Source organism: Oncorhynchus gorbuscha, linkage group LG12, assembly GCF_021184085.1.
Source record: "Oncorhynchus gorbuscha isolate QuinsamMale2020 ecotype Even-year linkage group LG12, OgorEven_v1.0, whole genome shotgun sequence".
Lineage (NCBI taxonomy): Eukaryota > Metazoa > Chordata > Actinopteri > Salmoniformes > Salmonidae > Oncorhynchus > Oncorhynchus gorbuscha.
The window spans coordinates 11,287,123-11,309,860 of NC_060184.1; the positions used below are offsets into that span (position 1 = coordinate 11,287,123).

Sequence of the window (22,738 nt, forward strand, 5' to 3'; positions counted from 1 at the left end):
AGTTGACTTAGGTCTGAGGCCTTGACTCAGCACCCTAACTAAGATGTACTGTATTTGCTTAAAATAATAAAACATTTATTCTGTTACCAGAGATAAGAAGAAGACATTTTGAATGTATTATAAGGGGTGTGGAATTTTGTCTCTCCAATCAGAGCTAATCTCTTCTTGGCCTCTATCCAACACCACACCCTCTAGAGGTTCAGAGTGCACATGCTCACACACAGAACCAGGAAGTGAGTGCGGCAAAATGGCAGAAGCTATGGACTCGATCAGTTGTTCGATTTGTCTGGATACACAGAAGGATCCAGTGACTATTCCCTGTGGGCACAGCTACTGCATGGGCTGTATGAAAGGTTACTGGGATCAGGATAATCAGAAGGGTGTCTACAGCTGCCCACTGTGCAAGGAAAGCTTTTTTCCTCGACCAGTTCTGAGGAAAAACACTCTGCTGGCTGAATTAGTGGAAAAACTGAAGGAAAGACTTGAAGTTGCTTCTCCAGTTCACTATTATGCTGGATCTGGAGATGTGGAGTGTGACTTCTGCACTGGGAGAAAACTCAAAGCCGTCATGTCCTGTCTGGGGTGTCTGGCCTCTTACTGTGAGACTCACCTCCAGCCTCATCATGAATCTCCTGCTTTCAAGAAGCACAAGCTGATCAAAGCCTCCACACAACTACAAGAGAAGATCTGCTCTCGTCATGACAAACTGTTAGAGGTTTACTGCCGCACCCATCAGCAGTGTATCTGTTATCAGTGTTTATTAGATGAACATAAAGGCCACAATACAGTCTCAGTTGCAGCAGAAAGGACTGTGAAACAAAGGCAGTTGGAGACCAAAATGCAGAAATCCCAGCAGAGAATCCAGAAGAGAGAGAAGGAGATGCAGGAGGTGAGACAGTCTATGAAGTCACTCAAGTTCTCTGTTCAGGCAGCGATAGAGGACACTGAGAGGATATTTACTGAGCTGATGCGCTCCATTGAACGAAGTTGCTCTAAGGTGAAGGAGTTGATCAGAGCCCAGGAGAAGATGGAAGTGATTCTGGCTGAAGAACTCCTGGAGCAATTGAAGCAGGAGGTCGCTGAGTTGAGGAGAAGAGACGCTGAGTTGGAGCAGCTCTCAAACACAGAGGATCATATCCATTTCCTCCAGAGTTTCCAATCTCTCTCTGACCCTCTTGGATCTGAGATCATCACCGTCAACCAAAGCATCTCCTTTGAGGGTGTAAAGACATTACTCTCTGGGCTGAAAAAGCAACTAGAAGATGTATTTAAGAAGGAAATGACCAAAGTACCTGGACTGGATCACCTTACATTGGATCCCAACACAGTACATAACCGTATGTGTCTATATGAGGGGAACAGAAAGGTGACATGGAGTTCTAGTTTCCAGTCCTATCCTGACCATCCAGACAGATTTACCTCACACCCACAGGTTCTATGTAGCAAGGGTCTGTCTGGAGCCTGCTACTGGGAGGTTGAGTGGAGAGGGTTTGGGGTTTATATAGCTGTCTCATATAAAGGCATCAGCAGGAAATGCAGAGAGGAGTGTTTGTTTGGACAGAATGATCAATCCTGGTGTTTAATCTGCTCTCACTCGGGCTGTTCTTTCTACCACAATGATAAAAAGACTGCCATACGTGTCCCCTACTCCTCCAGAGTAGGAGTGTACCTAGACCACAAGGCAGGGACTCTGTCCTTTTACAACGTCTCTGATACAATGATCCTCCTCCACAGAGTCCAGACCAAATTCACTCAGCCCCTCTATCCTGGGCTTGGATTTCAGCATGGGATCCATTTTGGTTTTGGACCATCTGTTAAGATACTTTCATTGACACAGAAAGGAACTTTGATATGACTATATGTAGACATGATTACAGTAATTGCATACAGATGTAGGATCTTAATTTGAGCCCAGTTTGCTACATCAGGAAGAAAAAAAACTTCAGCAACAGGAAATTATAATTTTTATGGAGAGTACATAATGGAGATTTTTGTTCAGGGTTGATCAATTTTTCGTAAGGGAAAATCAAGTCTGAAATTTCAAAGTGGAAATTTCAAACTTCAGAAGCCTTTTTAAACTGCAAGTTAAATTCCCTCCATTGCAGGAAAGTTATCCTGCAACAGAGGGATCAAATTAAGATCCTACATATGTAATGATCTGAAAAATATATATACATTACAACTAGAAAGGTTAAATGTCCTAAAGAAAATGTGTGTGCTTGCTTCAGCCGTCAACAAATATGTGTTATGGAAGTAGGAGGTGTGTTAGATGTAGAATTTAAGATGAGCAGAAACTGAAGCAGTTTAATAATAGCCTAGTATGGATAGGTCTGATTTCTTTTCTTTAATATAAGTAAAATCTATGTAAGCTATGTTAGTAAAAGTATTTTTAATTTTAGTGAAAGAAGATGTTGTTGTTGTAGATGGTAGACAATAGCATACAGCATCTATAGTGCAAGGAGTAGATAAATATAAGATTTTTAGCTCGAATGTGGCCATTACGAACCAATTAATTTGCATAGGGGTGTGGCCTGACAAATGTATTCTTGTAAATCATACAGATTTGACATGTACCTATATAGCTATCAATTGGAAAGACTGACTTTCTTCATTGTTTTCAATCCATTAGCCAAATAAAACGTGTTTATTACTATTCACAGTTTGATTTTGTCAAGTTAATTGAAATCTCATTTGATTGTCCCAGCTGTTCATCTTTTGAGTGTCGCTTTGCCTTCACACTCTTGAGTTTCCATTTTGGGTTGCAAGTCTATTTCTGACATGAGGTGAGGTGAAAGGTTAAACTGATGTCACACCAATTCCAACCCTGAAGGGAGGATCTGGTTGGCATAGAGTAGATGAACCGTACGTCTGGCAGGTTTTAAAAGTAGTCAAGTCAGCTTTTTTTTCCATAGAGCCAGCAGCAGCATGCAATCAAATGAATGACCCCAGTTTGCTTTTTAGTGAAGTTGCTGAACCCAACCACTGTGGATTGTGGAACAGTTTGAAATTTAAATTAAGCTCACATGATGGCACGGTGTGAATGCTTGACTTGGTGGGGTGTTCGCCAGACGATTCCGCCAACATGTTGTTGAACAGGCAATATTTTTTTGTTAAAGTGCACAATGGCATAACTGAGCACCACACTCAGTAATATTTTCAAAGTGAACCAGGTCCTGTCAACAAAGCTGTGGTGTGGACTGTGCCTGTGGGTATACTGTACCCTGAAAAGGAAGTAAGATGAATAGTATCTATGAAGCATAGCATATTATTCTTATATACACTACACATGAGGGAGGCTATAATCTTAATTTTGGTGGTCAGTAAGGGTTAAATGCTTCGCTCACTGTTGAACTAGGTTGCCCCAGATTTCAGTGGTCAACAACAACTCAGCCACCACTCTCCACCCCCAACAATAATTCCACAGGTAATCCAGAAAGGTTGCCAGTGGCCCACTCTATTCAGACCAGCATTCCACATGCTTTAGCAATCTGTCCCCTGGCCTCAGAGCTGTTTTTGTTTTTTACTACAGTGGCTGAAAACACGTCCAGAGACTTCGGCCTGTATGCAGCCCTCTCTGCCCAGGCCGACTGACCATTATACGTGCCACCACAAAGAGATGTATTGCAGTTTACATACAGTTTTTAAAAAGTAACTGAGCCACCGCGTAAGCACTCTCTCATATGTTATACTTTAACATGTGCATGCTCTCTCCTAGCTTCAAAGCAACTAAGAGAGTTTTTACAGTGTTTTTACAGAGTCCAGCACAATGTAAAAACAGTGTAAAAACTCTTAGGTGCATCGAAGCTAAAAACTCTTAGGTGTAGGAATGAATGATACTGTCTTTTTTTTTAGTATTCTATCAGAAAAATGACATGCTTGATTTTCAGAAAAACATAATTGGTCGAGCTCAGGCACTATAAACACATTTTTGGTGCATTTTCCAATTTGTTAGGTGCATGAACCTAACATGGTGGACATTTTGAGCATAAATTAGCCATAGCTATGTGAGTGAGCAAGACTGACCTCGTAAAACATTGAACACTGGAACAGGATTTAAACTTCTCTATCAAACATATTTTAACATCTAGATTATTATTATTATTTTTTGCCTAACAGGATGGACATTTATGAGAGAGACATACAGACTAACTACATGACAAATAGATACAACTGAGAGTTCATTTGTATTGAGCTTTGCACCCTAGCTTTCCCACCAAAGACATTATGACACTTCCTGAATGTGCTGTCATTGCCACAAGGGGTTGTTTTCTTAAATGTAGAATTACAACAAGCCAACAGGGTGGAAAGGGATATCAGGGACACACAGAAAATCTCAAATAAAAATAATAAACACAATAATGATGAGGAAAAAAACGTTATTTATGAAAGATACTTTAAATAGGACTAAAAACAATTAAGAAATATTTTTTAAACTTTGATTATTTGATTGTATATTTCTTGTGGAAGTTGATCAATTGTTCTGTTATAATCTCCACCCGGCACAGCCAGAAGAGGACTGGCCACCCCACATAGCCTGGTTCCTCTCTAGGTTTCTTCCTAGGTTTTGGCCTTTCTAGGGAGTTTTTCCTAGCCACCGTGCTTCTACACCTGCATTGCTTGCTGTTTGGGGTTTTAGGCTGGGTTTCTGTACAGCACTTTGAGATAACAGCTGATGTACGAAGGGCTATATAAATACATTTGATTTGATTTGATAAATAACACCTGGGGACATGGCAAAAACGCCTACATCCAGTGACAAAAAGGTGTTTAAAATGTATAAAATTCCTTTTTGGTGTGCATATTTTGACGTTTTTAAGGTAAAGGACACCTGCCATTATATGTAAAGCCTGTTGGAATCCACATTTTACAATAAGAACTGATATTTTCTGGAGACAGAAAAGCCACCGCATAATATAAATGAACCTGTCCTCAAAATGTAGGGATCTCATCCAATTGAACAAGTGTCCTCATTTTTCATTCATTTATTTTTCCCCATCAATTTTACTGTCGCGAGCTCGTGAGATTGCGTCTCAGCCAACAATGATTGGCACCAAAATAAACGAGTAAGAAGTTGCCATTTTAAGTGACGTCGTACAAAATGGGCGTAAGTAAGTGACGGAGCTGGTGTAGATTGACAGCTACGTTGACAGCTACATTACAGTGGCGTTGCAAGAACCGACTGAGAACGTTCTGGAGGTGAGTCGAAGCAAGTTTGAAGAGCAATGGTGACTAAGCTAGATGACCTTTAAAAAATATATATATATATTTTTATGTTAATTATTCAGCAAATATTCAAGTGTAACAGAGCAGATCAACTTGTATAAAAAAAAAATTGGCCAACTATAACTAGGTTAGTTAACGTTTCTGTGGCTTCCATATGTTATAGTCATTGGCTAATGTTAACTAGTTATTACTATAAGCTGACACCTGTCATTTTGTACTGATTTTGAGTGTCCCTTTTTGGTTTATTCCAGATACCCCATTTTTGGGCGTCTCGAGTTTTCTCTGCGGGCTCTAGTACCCTCCACCGTAAGGTCGGACTGCTCTTTCGGCACTGTTGCAGTGCGGCTTGGTCTCCACAACCCTAACGTTACTGCTCATCCACACAACACTTTATTGCGTCTCTGGGCGACCAGCGGTGTGTTTATGTCTTTGTTTTGCGAAAACGGTGAGTACCCGGACGACAGGAGCGACGGATGGGAAAGGTATTTTTAAACTCAATTATACTTTAATTACTGTGTGGCATTTCGTGCTGCATTTATTTACAGCATGTTCTTGCGGTGAATGCGCCTCCTAGGTGGACCAAGATGGCGTCTTCCTCCCCTCGCGTGCTTTTCCTCTGAATGACGCACTCTGCAGCACATTGCTCAACCGAGGCCTGGTTTGCTTCTCAAACCCCATTATTGCCTATTACATGTGCCATGATTTAATATTGATAAAATGGCCAATATAGCGAACATGATCTTTTCGTACCAATGGTGGAATTGACGTGTTAGGTTTATATTGAAACCCACTGTAGTGCACGTATGTTATATGATTCATATGCCATATGTTTGAGTAATAGATGTGTGCATTTTCCAATGGTTAGTGTTGGCAAGCTACAATGGCATAGCTAACCATATGATACTACTGTTAGTAGGCCAGTTATGCCTTTCCAAATTAATTTGTACATTGTTTTTTTTTGGAAGAAGAATCTTAAAACAAGATATTCGTACCTTTCACGTAAAAACAAAAAAAAGTAATGGCTACTTCAGTACTATCCAAAATGATGGGATATAACCTACGGCGGGCGATATGGCCTAAAGATCTACTCTTCTTTTCTTTATTTTTTCACTCTTCGGGGCGATTCACAATGTATTTATTTCAATAAATAAGCGTTCTACTATTAAACTTAATTACAAACAGTCAGCAATAATGTAATGAATTCAGGGCTTGTGCAATTATACCAAGGATAAATATAAGCCTTCCACAGGACTCATTAATTTGATAATTTTATCCAATTTGTAAACTGATGGCAAAAAAACAGATCTGGCATTCAAGTCTTTCTATTAAAATGCCCTAGTTTTGTTAATTTAACCAGAACTAATGAATAACTTCTTGTATTGTGCGTTGTAAGTCGCTCTGGATAAGAGCGTCTGCTAAATGACTTAAATGTAAATGTAAATGTTATGAGCACGGGTTTCAAAACACTCTCACCACAAGCCTACATGCTAGCGAGTAGCCAGATAATCTTTTATATTTCAAGTTGAACCAAGTTGGATCTATTTGCAAGCTGACAAGGAAGAACTGTGGAATTGTTGTAAACGCACCCTTCTGTCTCCAACTGTTTGAACAGCCTCTTCACTTTGTTCAGATGTTGAAATCAAGTGGCCTACCTTTCTCAGAATAAGGTGCCGCCAGTTCCTTGTTTTTTTTTTTAATGCTTATTGGACATCTTTTATAAATCACTGACTAGACAGCTAGCACAATGGTCTTGGGTTAAAATGCTGCTAGTAGTATGTGGTACCGCAATGCCAGGTGTGACAAACTGAGCATTTTCCAGAATCAATGTTCATTTTTGTAGTGTCTGCTCTGTGCGCTAATTGATGAGTTGAGACACAATAAGAGTATTGTTAGAAGGAAGGTTAACTTCTCTTTTACAGTAAAATGTGTCCATTTTGACAAATCTTTATATTTTTGTCTGTTGGACCAAACCTCTTGCAAGTAGTGAGGTAGAAGTGATATCTTTTTAATGTGAGTTTGTGTGTGGAAGAAGATGCGATGCAAGAGGTTTCACTCGCTGAAGTCTGTCCTAAATAAGCCCCATAAGTTTCTATTGTCGCTTGTCTTTGGGACAATGACTCCAATTGTTAGGGCGGAGACGTAAGCATCTCGTCATTATATACAGATCTCTGGTGTAAATGGGAAGGCGCAGAGGAGACGAGACCAAAAAGATATGGAAACAAGCGGACCTAAATGCTCATATATAAAAAATATATTCTTGCAATAGTCATTTGGAATATCGCGCAAAAACATACAGTTGAGGGTACGCCTTTTGGCAGGTGTTCACCACAGATAAGTGACCATGGGGCAAGGGTGGGAAGCCAATAGGAAAACATGTCTTGTACCGGTCTCACAAGATAGCAGGGTACATTCATACTTTATATTAACATTCATTCTTTGCTGTGATGTCTTCCACTGATCAACAGTCTTCCCCCCCCCTCTTCTCAGAGCTGTTGCGCAGCTGTTGGAACCTGTGTGGGGTGAACTTAACCTACAAGCGCGGAGCTTGCAGCCTCATTGGCAAGACCTTTTTCATGTCCGAGCCCGAACCCTCTTCCAGTCGTTTATGTCATCCCATCTTCGCCAGACAGAGGATACCAAAAATTTGCAGTCCAAGATCTTTCTATCATACTGATAAAGCCTGCGGCCAGCCATCATGTCCGTCAACGTCAACCGCAGCGTGTTGGATCAGTTCTACCGATACAAGATGCCCCGTATAATCGCCAAGGTGAGTACGGAGTCATAGTTGACTGGAGTCACTGTCAACCCTAATGGTTTGGAGGTCAGGATCTGATTCTAGACCTGTGGTTAGGGGAAATGTCTACCTTGGAACAGTTTAGTTGTTCCCATGAGGGTTTGGTCAGTGACCAGAGCACAACTAGTCCAGTGTCCTAGGGATGTCCAAATAGTCAAGGCTTCATTCCCATTTTTCCCCGCAATGAAATAAAGGAAATCAATATGATAGAAACCTAAACAATCCATTTCAGTGCTCGAGGCAAGAGAACAAGGCCACACATAGCTTAACAGCAGGTTAACTTGTTCTTAAGTCACAGAAGGAGATTTCCTCTGAAAGACAGCATTTCAGGCTGCATCACATTCGGCCATGATTGGGAGTCCCATAAGGCGACGCTTAATTGGCCCAGCGTTGTCTGGGTTTGGCCAGTTTAGGCCGCCATTGATAATAAGAATTTGTTCTTAACTGACTTGCTTAGTTAAATAAAAAGGTTACATTTACAAAATGTTATGTAAATGTCCCCTCACACGTGAGGAGCATCTTGATTGAAAGGGATTTTACGCTGTCAGAATGTGATCCAGTTGGAAGGGGCGGCAGGTAGCCTAGTGGTTAGAGCGTTGGATCTAGTAACCGAAAAGTTGCGAGATCAAATCCCTGAGCTGATGAAGTAAAAATCTTTCGTTCTGCCCCTGAACAAGACAGTTAACCCACTGTTCTTAGGCCGCCATTGAAAATAAGAATTTGTTCTTAACTGACTTACCTAGTTAAATAAAGGTAAAATAAAAAAATGTCTTAAACAAATGTTGTTTCTCATGTCTCATCCTCCAGGTGGAAGGCAAGGGGAATGGTATAAAGACTGTTATAGTCAACATGACTGACGTTGCCAAGTCTCTGAATAGGCCTCCCACCTGTAAGTATACCCCCCCCACCACCTCCGTTCCAAGGGACACCTTCAGTAGCCAAATGTTGTCCAACTTTGCAAGTAGAAATGCCATGTTTATTTATAACAGGCCATTTTCTATCTGAATGTTCCACAACATTGTCCTGCTGAACACACCCCAGCCTTTTGGGCAATGGTCTGACCGACTAGATTGACATCTATTTCACAAGGTTGTGAATAGTTTTTAGTACTTGTAAATGCCTCTCTCTGTTCCCTACGTTGTGCCCAGTCCTCTAACGATAGGTTAAAAGGGGACATCGCACTCCACATTTAAAGTTTATTGGATGTTTTTTTGGATATAGTCCTGACATCAAGATGAGTCCAGGTCCCACGATATGGTGTGTGTTAGATTGGGCTATAGGCCTATGCATCAACACAAAATGAATGGATAAGATGAGCACAGCAAATCTGGAAGTTAAATGCTGCTTATCTTTTCCATTCATTTTGGATTGTGGGATGTGGCCGATCTACACAACTGATGTTGTGGGATGTGGACTCATTTTGACATGGCAATATGTTGGAACACCTTTCATCTGTGGGAAAGAGTGAGGCTATGAATGTCAGCACAAAATGCAATAAGGCAAGCTCTCCAACCTATGAGGAAAGTAAAAGCTTTAATCTGATCATATTTGGACAAAGTAAACTGACACTTTATTTATTGTTCTCCTTATCCAGATCCCACCAAGTTCTTTGGTTGTGAGTTGGGTGCCCAGACCCAGTTTGACGCCAAGAACGACCGCTTCATCGTCAATGGGTCGCACGAAGCGAACAAGCTGCAGGACATGCTGGACGGATTCATCCGCAAGTTTGTGCTGTGTCCCGAATGTGACAATCCCGAAACTGACCTGGTAAATAGTCTGGAAAGCTTTTCCTCGCATTTGTCAGATCCTGGGAAAGACCTAATTGAAACTGACCCACCCTCTGCCTTCAAATGAATGAATGAAGGAAGGGGGGGGGGGGGCACGCACGCACTTCACTATCACTCCATTTGAGCTTTTGGCCGTACTCTTTTCCTAGATCCAACCAGAACTGACCGAGCTCCCTTCCTTTTAGATACCAAATCCACTGTTTTGCAGGTGCAGTGTGACATGCTGGAGCTTCCTTTTTGGTATTTGCTTTTTTTCTTCGTCATCCAAACAGCCCTTTCTGCTGGACTTGGTATCCTCTGTGTTGTGTTGCCCCAACAGGGGAGGGGGGGAACTCGATGGTCCCACCACACCCCTCTGTGTTGTGTTGCCCCAACAGAGGAGGGGGGGAACTCGATGGTCCCACCACACCCCTCTGTGTTGTGTTGTCCCAACAGGGAGGGAGGGGGGAACTCGATGGTCCCACCACACCCCTCTGTTGTGTTATCCCAACAGGGAGGAAGGGGGGAACTCGATGGTCCCACCACACCCCTCTGTTGTGTTATCCCAACAGGGAGGGAGGGGGGAACTCGATGGTCCCACCACACCCCTCTGTTGTGTTATCCCAACAGGGAGGGAGGGGGGAACTCGATGGTCCCACCACACCCCTCTGTTGTGTTATCCCAACAGGGAGGGAGGGGGGAACTCGATGGTCCCACCACACCCCTCTGTTGCGTTTTTGCTGACAGGACAGGTTTCTATTGTAATTAGGTCAGCACTGTCACTGGTCTGCGCAGCCATGGGGGATCTGTTCTGCAGCGGGGCATGTCTAGGCAGGGCCTGCTTCACGAGTCGATGCACAGATGCTTTCCCGAGAGAACTCCAGTGCTGTTACAGATGACCGGAAGGAATGTGCACAGTGACTCATTCCACAGCTTTCAGCGTTTAACTGTGGCTGGCTGACACCGTTTAGTTGGCAGGGGTTCTTATGTCAGAGCTGACTAGAAATCCAATGTATTGATACTGAATTGTCAGGTTCTAAACCTGCTGTTTGATAGATGCATATCTCCTATAATATGTTTAAGTTGTCCTCATAGAGGATTAGCACAGAATTAGATAGACAAGCTATACTGGTCAATGGATGACCCTAATTTGATAGAAAATCAGTGTTTCCCCAAAGTGGTGGTGTGTTTTTCCGTCCCCTACGCCCCTGCACTGCAGTGATCCAGGAACTTCCTGGAGGTGTCGCATGATCTCTCCGTGGGGCTCAGGAAGCTGCAGTCAGTCTGTGGCTTGCTGACACCTTACGTGTCTGTGGAGGTGGCAAGGTGCTTGTTCATCAGGGCCTGAAACATTCCCCATGGCAATGTATAGAATAGGTCAGATGAACTTTGATTCATCTCGAAAACTGAGAACTAAAATCTTGCATCAGATGCTCGATTAGGTTCAGATGTTGAGAATAATGTTACTAGCGAAGTCTCCATTCCCCCTAAACCCATCATGAACTGACACAGGATCCGTGCACATCTTTCCTGGCCACACTGGGCTTATTCATACGCCTGTCACAGACTGTCCCTTTGGAATGGAGTGAATGCAGTCTATTCTAAGAACAGGAACGAACCGCTTGCATTATTCATTGGTTTTCTACAGTAGGCCTTGCCCTCAAGCACTATAGTAGAGGACAGTGTTTGCCGACCGAGACATCATACTGTATTACACTGTCTAGAACAATGTCGTTAGCTGTCTGCTCAATTATCAAGCCCCCCAAAATCTTGGTATATTTTGGGGTGGTTGCATAGACCTTTTTTGTTTGTTGTCCCAGGCCATGCTTGATCTAGGTCTGTGCAGCTGGCCCATAGAGCAATGGTACTTGAGCACCATTCTTTTCAGGGATGATGTTAAACAGAATATTGGGTCATAAAGGTGTTAACAGCAAGAACACAATTAGCTTCTCAAACTGGCCATCCTGCGTACGTTATGCACACATCTGCATATTTTTTTGCTACCCAACTTAACAAGATTGGCTTTTTCTTTTTTTCTCGTAGCTAATTGTTGCTTTGGCTACCGCTTAGGATATGAGACGTGAGTACTAATAAGACCATACTGAAGAATGTATTCTTTCTCTGTCCTTCAGCACATCAACGCCAAGAAACAAACCATCGGGAACTCCTGCAAGGCCTGCGGCTACAGGGGTATGCTGGACACGCGACACAAGCTCTGCACGTTCATCCTCAGGAACCCACCAGGTGAGCCAGACGTGTTCCAATGCTGTCTGACGGAAGCTACGACTCTTTGGGGAAAATATTAATTCTTATTTAGCGCTTTCAGGAACACTGCTTTGTCAGACATGCATACTCTCCCAGCATTGCCATTCTGGAAATTCTGTTAATTTGTTTTCTGAAAATCTGGAAATTTCAGAATGTACTGTACAGGGTTGTTCAGGCTGAGGCTTGTTCAATGTGGGCTTGGTTTAAAAACAATGCCAGACATGCTATGGCCTTCATTTTTTAAAGCACATGTGAACACAGCTATTGTTTTGCTACTAGGCACAGGATTAGTTTGTCTGATGGGTCACAAGAAACTTAAGGCACCTAGATGAGTCATGTTTGGTGGTATTTTCCTGCTGAAATCTTACGCAATGCACCTTTTTTTGTTTTTTTACATGAGTCATTGTCATGAGTCAAAGATGAGCAGCAGTGAGCATTGCAGTATCCTCAGAGGGCAGTGTCTGCTGTGGCACCTGTTTTCACAGCACTTCTTGGCACTGTCTCAAGTCATCCAAGGCTGTATGTTTGTTGAATTTATTACACTAAAGAACCATTCTCCAGTCGGGTAAATGTCAGAAACACAAGGCATCGAGAAATTATAAGTTGTCTGTCCTGACTTACCGCCCTCTCTCTCTGCAAATAGAGGACACTGGGTCTGTCAAGAAGAAGGAGAAGAAGAGCAAGAAGAAGGACAAGGAGAACGGCTCCAGTGATGGAGAAGCCTCCAACCACAACGACATAGATGCCCCTGATGCTGTGGTGAGTACCAGCACTTCATCGCCTCAGTGGCCAGCCAGACCTCAAAGCATCGGCAGAAACCTGAGGGATGCTTGATTTACCTTGACCTGGAGAAGTTTCAGTATCATCCTTCACACTTCTGATAGAACTGGATAGGTTAAAGCAGAATCTAGGTAGAGATGTTTTCTAGGGTCTAGGTAGAGTTTTTTTCTTTCTTGTCTAGTTGTCTTCGATCCATGAAGGGTATTGAATGGACAGCTTTCTGGAATTAAATGCAACCCTTCTCCATTCTCTCCTTGTTCTTGTTTCTCTGTAGCGTACAGCCTCATGGGAACAGTTTCCACTGTGTAGTGCTGACCGTCTTATTTTCAAAAGCACTGTATAAATGAAATGTGATGGCTTTGCTGTAGGACGGTGACGATGATGACCAGGACTGGGGGGAAGAGACTACAGAGGAGGCCCAGCAGCGCCGGATGGAGGAGATCAGCGCGCATGCTAAGAACCTGACTCTCAGCGAGGACTTGGAGAAACCCCTGGAAGAGAGGGTCAACCTCTTCTACAACTTTGTCAAGGTCAGACTCAGGAGGACCCTGTCCAGAAACAACCCCATTTCTGTTTTTACCTGGGGCCCTGTCAACTCAACACGCTCTGCCTTGCTTATTGCTCCCTTGCATGGAAACAACCCCCCACTGCTGTAGTTCAGATTTGCCTCTGCTCGTGTCGTACCAATTCTATTTACTGCGGTCACAGTAGGGACCTTAGGAGTGTTACGGAGGTGACGGGGTGCCTCGCTCATCCAAGTCTTGTGTTCCGCCTATAAACTCGAGACTATTCTCATCCCAGAGACTGTTTGCTACATCCAGGTATTATGGTTGTTTTGTCTGTGAAATAAACATGCACTAAGCAGAGTGCAAATGCACCATTGTTACTGCCTTTGGGACAGGTCTCCGTTGATTTAAAAATACATTTGACTCTTATCAGTTGTATAAGAATGAATAAAAAAATGAGGTGGTCCTTGGAACTGTTTGTGAGATGTCTCTGGGTGGCTCTCACCTCTTGTCACTCCCTCCATAGCAAAAGAAGGAGGATGGTGCCGTTGACTCCTCTGATAAAGAGATCCTGGCGGAGGCGGAGCGTCTAGACGTGAAGGACACGGCCCCGCTGATCCTGACAGAGCTGCTGATGGACGAGAACATCCGCGACCAGATCAAGAAGTACAAACGACACTTCCTCAGAGTGAGTCCCACTTCGCTTTCCTGTCCGTTCTGGCTCCTTCGTCTCTTAGCTCTGTGCCGTAACTCAAAATGGTCAGTTCTGTCACACTAATTGTTTGGCATAACCTCAACAAAAATTGTGGCAATAGATTTTTGCTCAATCTCTTCTCTGGTGTCCAGTTTACCCACAACAACAAGAAGGCCCAGAAGTACCTCCTGGGGGGCTTTGAGTGTCTGGTGAAACTGCACCAGGCCCAGCTTCTGCCCCGCGTGCCCATCGTCCTCAAAGACCTGTACGACGCTGACCTGCTTGAGGAGGATGTCATCCTGGCCTGGGCTGAGAAGGTAACTAGGATGACAATCAGGGTTAACTGAGATAATAGGATGGAACATTTTGTTATTCATCTAGGTCGGTGTCATTTGAGAGAATGTATTTTGTTAGACACGTCTCATCCAAGATATTTTACATATTAAACAGATATTTTTAAAGCCGGTAATCTACACTAGAACCTGAGACTTACAAGTCATCTCACATGCTACCTCTTAACACATCAACCCTGTGTGTCTCAGGTGTCCAAGAAGTATGTGTCCAAAGAGCTGGCCAAAGAGATCCACGCCAAGGCTGCGCCCTTCGTCAAGTGGCTTAAGGAGGCGGAAGAGGAGAGCGAGGGCAGCGGCGCGGATGAGGAGGAAGATGATAACGTGGAGGTAATGACTTGTTGCTACAGCTGATTTACCTGAAGACGGTCATTCCCGTCATACACAAAGACGTAGGTTTGGTGTTACGGCATTGAAATGCAAATGATCCCGTCACAAATGATCCCTGTCTATGGATCTATTCAGATGGGTGTAGAGCTGACATGATGCCCAACTCTGCATGGCAGAGCGCTTGTCTTTTCTACTCAATACATTTCTATCTAACCGTTCTGTTTATTGTGCATCCTGGTGAGATATGAGTGTCTCGATTTCACCCAATTAACATTTTCCTCAACCCCCCCACATCGCTTTCCCAGGTGGTCTACTCGTCCTCTGCCCGCGAGCTGAAAGTGGAGACTGTGACACCAGAGAAGCCCGCTGAGGAAGAGGACGACCTTGACATCGACGCCATCTAGAAACAAAACAAGACTCCACCGACCAGTTTTGGAACATCAATTTTGCATGCCCCCCCCCCCCCCCACTTACCTTCCAGCTTTACCAGATGAATCTATTTACTTTGCGCCTGTTTTATCAAGATCGCTAGATGGAGTGATGTTTCTATATGGGTGGAGAGTATTTTGTGGTTTATACTACAGCACTAAATGCACTGCATTTGTTTTCTGTGTATTTTGCCTCTCCAATCAATTAAAGAATGTTTGCTGCATATAGATTGTCGTTTCTGAAGTTAAACAGTTTCAGTTTTTTTCCCCCATGGTTCCAAGGGGAGATCCGGTATTGGCGTACTGAATTTAGGACCAAAGCTGACCATGAATTTGACTGGTGCCATTTCCTCTTCAAAGCCTGTAGTTATCACACCAATATGATGAGTATGGGCATAGTGGCATAAAATGGCTGCTACTGTAGTTTACAGTTCAGGTTATGATCTTGAGCTGTGAAGTCCTTAACCCCTCTTGGATATTCTAAGGCAATGTGAGAATGAAAATGGAACATAAATGACCAAAAAAAGTTCAAATGTCCTACTTAACTGCCTGTGAAAATATTTGGCACGAGGCTCCAAGGGGAGGTTTCATGGACACGGATTAATCCTAGACTAAATTGCACTTGTATTTTTTTACTGAAATGGAATTTCTCAGACGTGGTTTAAAATGTTCTTGGATTTGCCCTAGTCTACATTTTAAAGTGATTTCAAGGAGGATGATAATCTAGAAGTGATGTTTTAAATCAAACCCGGCCAAAGACGGGTTTAACTAGATTAATGGATATTGACCTTGACAATGGACAAATTAATAACCTGGACTATTTCAATGATGACCAAAGAGAACCACCAAGACCAGACAGGAGCAACCCACATTTTTTTTTTTTAATCAATTTCTGTGACTATGAAGAAAATGGAGCTGACAATTGTTTTTCTCGAGCCAAGGCTTTCATCTGACTCTTAGCGGATGGCCCTTCCCTACATGTACTGATCACCTTAGTTTTTGGCATCTGGAATCTTAATGAAACAGGAAATTTGTGTTTGTGAGCCGACTGCATAATAAATAGTCTGCAATGCTGTATGTGTACTGAGAGTTAACCTGAACAAGAAAAGTTGAACAATTTCAAGGATTTTACTGATTTACAGTCTATATAAGGACATCAGTCAATTGACTGGTAATACAGATCTGGGTCTGTTGGTCACAGATACCTTAAGGTAGAGGCGTGACTAGTTTTCTGATCTTCTGGTGCGTCTACGGTTTGGCTCATGCAGCGCAACACCACCTTCACATAGAGTAGATCAGGCTCTGTAATGTCCCACACGACGAGGTTGCTGGGTATTGGCAGGAACTGGAACATGCTGTCGTACAAGTCAATCCTGAGCGTCCCAAACATCCTCAACTGGTGATATGTGGTGAGTATGCAGGCCATGGAAAGAAACTGACGTTTTCAGCTTCTAGGATTTGTGAACAGATCGTTGTGACATTGCATTTTCATACAGAAACGTGATGTCTGCAGACACAGCGACCGGAAAATATTCAGACCCCTTGACATTTTCCACATGTTATGTCAAATCCTTATTCTAAAATTTAGGAAATGTAACTATTTCCTCTGCAATCTATACACTAACCCATAATGACAAAATGAAAACAGGTTTTTGGAAATGTTTGTAAATTTAAAAACAAACACCTTATTTACATAAATATTCAGACCCTTTGCTATGATACTTGAAATTGAGCTCAGGTGCATCCTATTTCCATTGAACATCCTTGAGATGTTTCTACAACTTGATTGGAGTCCTCCTGTGGTAAATTCAATTGCTTGGACATGATTTGGAAAGGCACACACCTGTCTATATAAGGTCCCGCAGTTGACAGTGCATGCCAGAGAAAAAAACAAGCCATGAGGTCGAAGGAATTGTCTGTAGAGCTCAGAGACAGAATTGTGTCGAGGCACAGATCTGGGGAAGGAAAGCAAAACATTTCTGCAGAATTGAAGTTCCCCAAGAACACTGTGACCTCATCATTCTTAAATGGAGGAAGTTTAGAACCACCAAGACTTTCTACAGTTGTGGCCAAAAGTTTTGAGAATGACACAAATATTAATTTTCACAAAGTCTGCTGCCTCAGTGTCTTTAAATATTTTTTTGTCAGATGTTACAATGGAATACTGAAGTATAATTACGAGCATTTCATAAGTGTCAAAGGCTTTTATTTACAATTACATGAAGTTGATGCAAAGAGTCAATATTTGCAGTGTTGACCCTTCTTTTTCAAGACCTCTGCAAGCCGCCCTGGCATGCTGTCAATTAACTTCTAGGCACATCCTGACTGATGGCAGCCCAGTCTTGCATGATCAATGCTTGGAGTTTGTCAGAATTTGTGGGTTTTTGTTTGCCACCCGCCTCTTGAGGATTGACCACAAGTTCTCAATGGAATTAAGGTCTGGGGAGTTTCCTGGCCATGGACCCAAAATATTAATGTTTTGTTCCCTGAGCCACTTAGCTTTCACTTTTGCCTTATGGCAAGGTGCTCCATCATCCTGGAAAAGGAATTGTTCATCACCAAACTGTTCCTGGATGGTTGGAAGAAGTTGCTTTCGGAGGATGTGCTGGTACCATTCTTTATTCATGGCTGTGTTCTTAGGAAAAATTGTGAGTGAGCCCACTCCCTTGGCTGAGAAGCAACCCCACACATGAATGGTCTCAGGATGCTTCACTGTTGGCATGACACAGGACTGATGGTAGCGCTCACCTTGTCTTCTCCGGAAAAGCTTTTTTCCGGATGCCCCAAACAATCTGAAAGGGGATTCATCAGAGAAAAGGACTTTACCCCAAGCCTTCTTCACAACAATTGAACCGCTCTCCTTGAAGTTCTTGATGATCCGATAAATGGTTGATTTAGGTACAATCTTACTGGTAGCAACATTCTTGCCTGTGAAGCCCTTTTTGTGCAAAGCAATGATGACGGCATGTGTTTCCTTGCAGGTAACAAAGGTTGACAGAGGAAGAACAATGATTCCAAGAACCACCCTCCTTTTGAAGCTTCCAGTCTGTTATTTGAACTCAATCAGCATGACAGAGTGATCTGCAGCCTTCTCTTCCTCAACACTCACACCTGTGTTAACGAGAGAATCACTGACATGATGTCAGATGGTCCTTTTGTGGCAGGGCTGAAATGCAGTGGAAATGTTTTTGGGGGATTCAGTTAATTTGCATGCCAAAGAGGTACTTTGCAATTAATTGCAATTCATCTGATCACTCTTCGTAATATTCTGGAAAAATGCAAATTGCCATCATACAAACTGAGGCAGCAGACTTTGAAAATGAATATTTGTGTCATTCTCAAAACTTTTGGCCACGACTGTAGAGCTGGGCGCCTAGGCAAAACTGAGCAATCGGGGGAGAAGGGCCTTGGTCAGGGCGGTGACCAAGAACCCCATGGTCACTCTGACAGAGCTCTACAGTTCCTCTCTGGAGATGGGAGAACCTTCCAGAAGGACAACCATCTCTGCAGAACTCCACCAATCAGGCCTGTATGGTAGAGTGGCCAGATGGTAGCCACTATGAGTTTGCCAAAAGGCACCTAAAGACTCTGACCATGAGAATCAAGACCATGGTCTAATGAAATCAAGGTTGAACTCTTTGGCCTGAATGCAAAGTGTCATGTCTGGAGGAAACCTGGCACCATCCCTACATTGAAGCATGGTGGTGGCAGCATCATGCTTTGGGCATTTTTTTTTTTAGTGGCAGGGACTCTGAGACTTGTCTGGATCGAGGCAAAGATGTACGGAGCAGAGTACAGCGAGATCCAGAGCGCTCTGGACCTCAGACTGGGGAGAAGTTTCACCTTCAAACAGGACAACAACCCTGACGCTTCTATCACACCGACAGTGTCATTGCATTTTGAAACACCAGAATTACATTCATTTCCAATGGAACCCTGTGTTTTCCTTGCAGCATTGCGTTGCTGAGGCAGTTGCAGTGTGTTCGGTGTGGTGCATACGTTGTATTTATAGAACGTTGTATTTATAGAACGTTGTATTTATAGAACGTTGTATTTATAGAACGTTGGATTTATAGAACGCTGTATTTATAGAATGTTGATTTATAGAACGTTGGATTTATAGAACGTTGGATTTATAGAACGTTGATTTTATAGAACCTATACATCAAACTGTATGAGTAGACGACTTGACAGAAATAGGAGCAGAAGGTGAACATTGAACTTTTGTTGCACACATATCCAGATGATGCTGCGTATTATTTTGCGCAATGACGCTGTCAGTTTGATCAAAGCACAAGCATACAGCCAAGACAATGCAGGAGTGGCTTCGGGACAGGTCTCTGAATGTCCTTTAGTGGCCCTGCCAGAGCCCGGACTTGAACACGATCGACCATCTCTGGCAAAACCTGAAAATAGCTGTGCAGCAACGCTCCACATCCAACCCTGACAGAACTTGAGACGATCTGCAGAGAAGAAGGGGAGGAACTCCCCAAATACAGGTGTGCCAAGCTTGTAGCGTCATACCCAAGAAGACTTGAGGTTGTAATCGCTGCCAAAGTTGCTTCAACAAAGTACTGAGTAAAGGGTCCTAATAGTTATGTAAATGTATTATTTCAGTTTTTGTAAAAAAAATATATAAAAAAATGTATAAAAACCTGTTTTTGCTTTGTCATTATGGAGTATTGTGTGTAGATTGATGAGGGGGAAAAATTATTTAATTTTAGAATATGGCTGTAATGTAAGGGGTTTGAATACTTTCCAACTGCACTGTACCTGGTCTGCTGTTGTGAGGCCAGTTGAAAGTACGGCCAAATTCTCTAAAACAATGTTGGAGGTGGCTTAAGGTATAGAAATGAACTTTCAATTCTCTGGCAACAGCTCTGGTGGACATTGCTGCAGTCGGCAGGAATGTCCGCTCCCTCAACTTGAGACATCAGCGGCATTGTGTTGTGTGATAAATCTGCACATTTTAGTGGCCTTTTATTGTCCGCAGCACCAGGTGGACCTGTATAATGATCATGCTGTTTAATTCGCTTCTTAATATTCCACACCTGTGGGTGGATTATCTTGGCAAAGGAGAAATTCTCACTTATGGGGATTTAAACAAATTTGTGCCCCCAAAAATTGAGGGAAATAAGCTTTTTGTGCATATCCAATATTTTTGGGATCTTTTAACGCTTTACATGTTGCGTTTTATATTTGTGTTCAGTGAACATCAAGCTCCTTGATGCTGCTGCCCAAGCCAACTACAAGGTTGAGTTCTATAAATATGGGAGCTTCCCTGGAGTCATTGGCTGTATAGATGGATGTCATATTCCCATTAAGTCTCCCTGTACAGCAGATGCTAAGGAGTATAGGAATCTTAAAAAAGGGCTTTCAATAAATGTACAAAGTGAGTGCACTCCCAATTTTCAGTTCTCCAAGACTCCTAACATTGTTGCAGGTTGGAAAGATGCATATCAAGACTCAAGGATTTTTTCCAAAACTCCTCTTTGCCTGCTCAGCTTCAAGGAGGACAACATAGTGGATTTATACCTGGTGTGGCCGTGGGTATGCACAGACCAACTTCTTGTTCACCCCCCCTCCCTCAATCTTCATGCAATAGGACGTGCGCAACAACGGTACAACCAAGCTCATATCCGCACCAGAGGTGTAGTGGAGTGCGTGTTTGGTTTATGGAAGAGTCGTTTCCAGTGTCTCAGAAACACATTGCGCTTTCAACCAAGAAGATGCTGCATTGCAATAATTGTAACAGTAGTGCTTCACAATTACCTCAAACAGCATGACTGCCCAGATCAATGACCTCAAACAGCATGGCTGCCCAGATCAATGACCTCAAACAGCGTGGCTGACCAGATCAATGACCTCAAACAGCATGGCTGCCCAGATCAATGACCTCAAACAGCATGGCTGCCCAGATCAATGACCTCAAACAGCGTGGCTGACCAGATCAATGACCTCAAACGGCATGGCTGCCCAGATCAATGACCTCAAACAGCATGGCTGCCCAGATCAATGACCTCAAACAGCATGGCGGCCCAGATCAATGACCTCAAACAGCATGGCTGCCCAGATCAATGACCTCAAACAGCATGGCTGCCCAGATGAATAACCTCAAACAGCATGGCTGCCCAGATCAATGACCTCAAACAGCATGGCTGCCCAGATCAATGACCTCAAACAGCATGGCTGCCCAGATGAATAACCTCAAACAGCATGGCTGCCCAGATCAATGACCTCAAACAGCATGGCTGCCCAGATCAATGACCTCAAACAGCATGGCTGACCAGATCAATGACCTCAAACAGCATGGCTGCCCAGATCAATGACCTCAAACAGCATGGCGGCCCAGATCAATGACCTCAAACAGCATGGCTGCCCAGATCAATGACCTCAAACAGCATGGCGGCCCAGATCAATGACCTCAAACAGCGTGGCTGACCAGATCAATGACCTCAAACAGCATGGCTGCCCAGATCAATGACCTCAAACAGCATGGCTGCCCAGATCAATGACCTCAAACAGCGTGGCTGACCAGATCAATGACCTCAAACGGCATGGCTGCCCAGATCAAGGACCTCAAACAGCATGGCTGCCCAGATGAATAACCTCAAACAGCATGGCTGCCCAGATCAATGACCTCAAACAGCGTGGCTGACCAGATCAATGACCTCAAACGGCATGGCTGACCAGATCAATGACCTCAAACGGAATGGCTGCCCAGATCAATGACCTCAAACAGCATGGCTGCCCAGATCCTCACATTGAAGATTTGAAGATGAGTACCCAGATGTTCCCATGGTTGAGGCAGACAATGACAGAAATGGACTTGCCTGAAGAGATTATTTTGCTATGCAACACTTCTTACAAAGATACTGCAGCTCAAGTGATTGAAGCGAACAATAGTCATGGATTGATAACAAAAAAGGGTAAAACTTTGCAATAAGGTTACTTTTGTAAAGTGTTTATAAAGGGGTTATAATTACATTAATAATGATTATTTAATCATTTGGAAATGCATTGTAAACCATTTATAAATGGTTATATCGCATTTGTCAAAATAGTACAATAACTTGCCAGTGTTTGCCAAATAGTGAGCCAATATTTACCTCCAGTGATTAACAATTTATAAATGCACTTACAAATGCTTATAATATTAACCTTTATGGATAATCATGCAACCTTATTTTCAATAGTAGCACAGTTGAGCAATAGTTATTTTCTCACTTTTGGGTGTGATTGCGTTGGTGCCCTGTCGCAGGAACAGTAGAGGTTGGTTTTCATGATGTGTCTTGACCCACCTTTCTAACCCTGATGCCCCTGGCCAAATTTCCATGCAGAACATTATTCAATCATCATTCCTAACGTTTGACCCCTTACCAGATGATATCAACACATTTACCACTTCTCTGTGATAGTCCAAGTATGGTCAAATGCTCTGGTGTGAAATGGTAACTGTAAAGTGTTTGGTTGTTGAAGCAGTGGAGGAGGTATCCTCTCACAATGTTGAATGTTTAGGTCTTCATACACACCATTCATTGACTGAACATGTTTAACAGTGTTGAATCTTCTCTCATGTATGTAGTGATGAGTACCTAGTAC

The 22,738-nt window shown here is 43.0% G+C and overlaps 2 protein-coding genes across 4 annotated transcripts; both read left to right on the forward strand.

Annotated features, from left to right (window-relative positions):
- The first annotated feature begins 208 nt into the window (after positions 1–208).
- Positions 209–2,657, forward strand: LOC123990521 (tripartite motif-containing protein 16-like). The gene has a single exon (XM_046291078.1). The coding sequence runs from the start codon at positions 248–250 to the stop codon at positions 1,853–1,855; it is 1,608 nt and encodes a 535-aa protein (XP_046147034.1). The 5' UTR covers positions 209–247; the 3' UTR covers positions 1,856–2,657.
- A 2,459-nt stretch (positions 2,658–5,116) lies between these two features.
- On the forward strand, positions 5,117–15,360 carry LOC123990522 (eukaryotic translation initiation factor 5-like). Of its 3 annotated transcripts, none has more exons than XM_046291079.1 (12): positions 5,117–5,196; positions 5,475–5,705; positions 7,711–7,990; positions 8,825–8,906; positions 9,612–9,784; positions 11,916–12,027; positions 12,692–12,807; positions 13,197–13,358; positions 13,861–14,022; positions 14,181–14,345; positions 14,571–14,708; positions 15,014–15,360. In XM_046291079.1, the coding sequence occupies exons 3-12, from the start codon at positions 7,919–7,921 to the stop codon at positions 15,110–15,112; spliced, it is 1,281 nt and encodes a 426-aa protein (XP_046147035.1). In that variant the 5' UTR covers positions 5,117–5,196; positions 5,475–5,705; positions 7,711–7,918; the 3' UTR covers positions 15,113–15,360. The 3 variants fall into 3 exon arrangements, with proteins under 3 accessions (XP_046147035.1, XP_046147036.1, XP_046147037.1); XM_046291080.1 differs by having other exon boundaries at positions 5,475–5,668; XM_046291081.1 differs by having other exon boundaries at positions 5,148–5,225.
- Positions 15,361–22,738: the final 7,378 nt, after the last annotated feature.

Bases quoted from the DNA above. Each gene is read 5' to 3' on its own strand.
- LOC123990521 (XM_046291078.1), top strand. From the start codon at position 248: ATGGCAGAAGCTATGGACTCGATCAGTTGTTCGATTTGTCTGGATACA.
- LOC123990522 (XM_046291079.1), top strand. From the start codon at position 7,919: ATGTCCGTCAACGTCAACCGCAGCGTGTTGGATCAGTTCTACCGATAC. The intron at 12,808-13,196 runs GTGAGTACCAGC...GCTTTGCTGTAG, and splicing joins TAGATGCCCCTGATGCTGTG to GACGGTGACGATGATGACCA. The intron at 13,359-13,860 runs GTCAGACTCAGG...CTCCCTCCATAG, and splicing joins TCTTCTACAACTTTGTCAAG to CAAAAGAAGGAGGATGGTGC.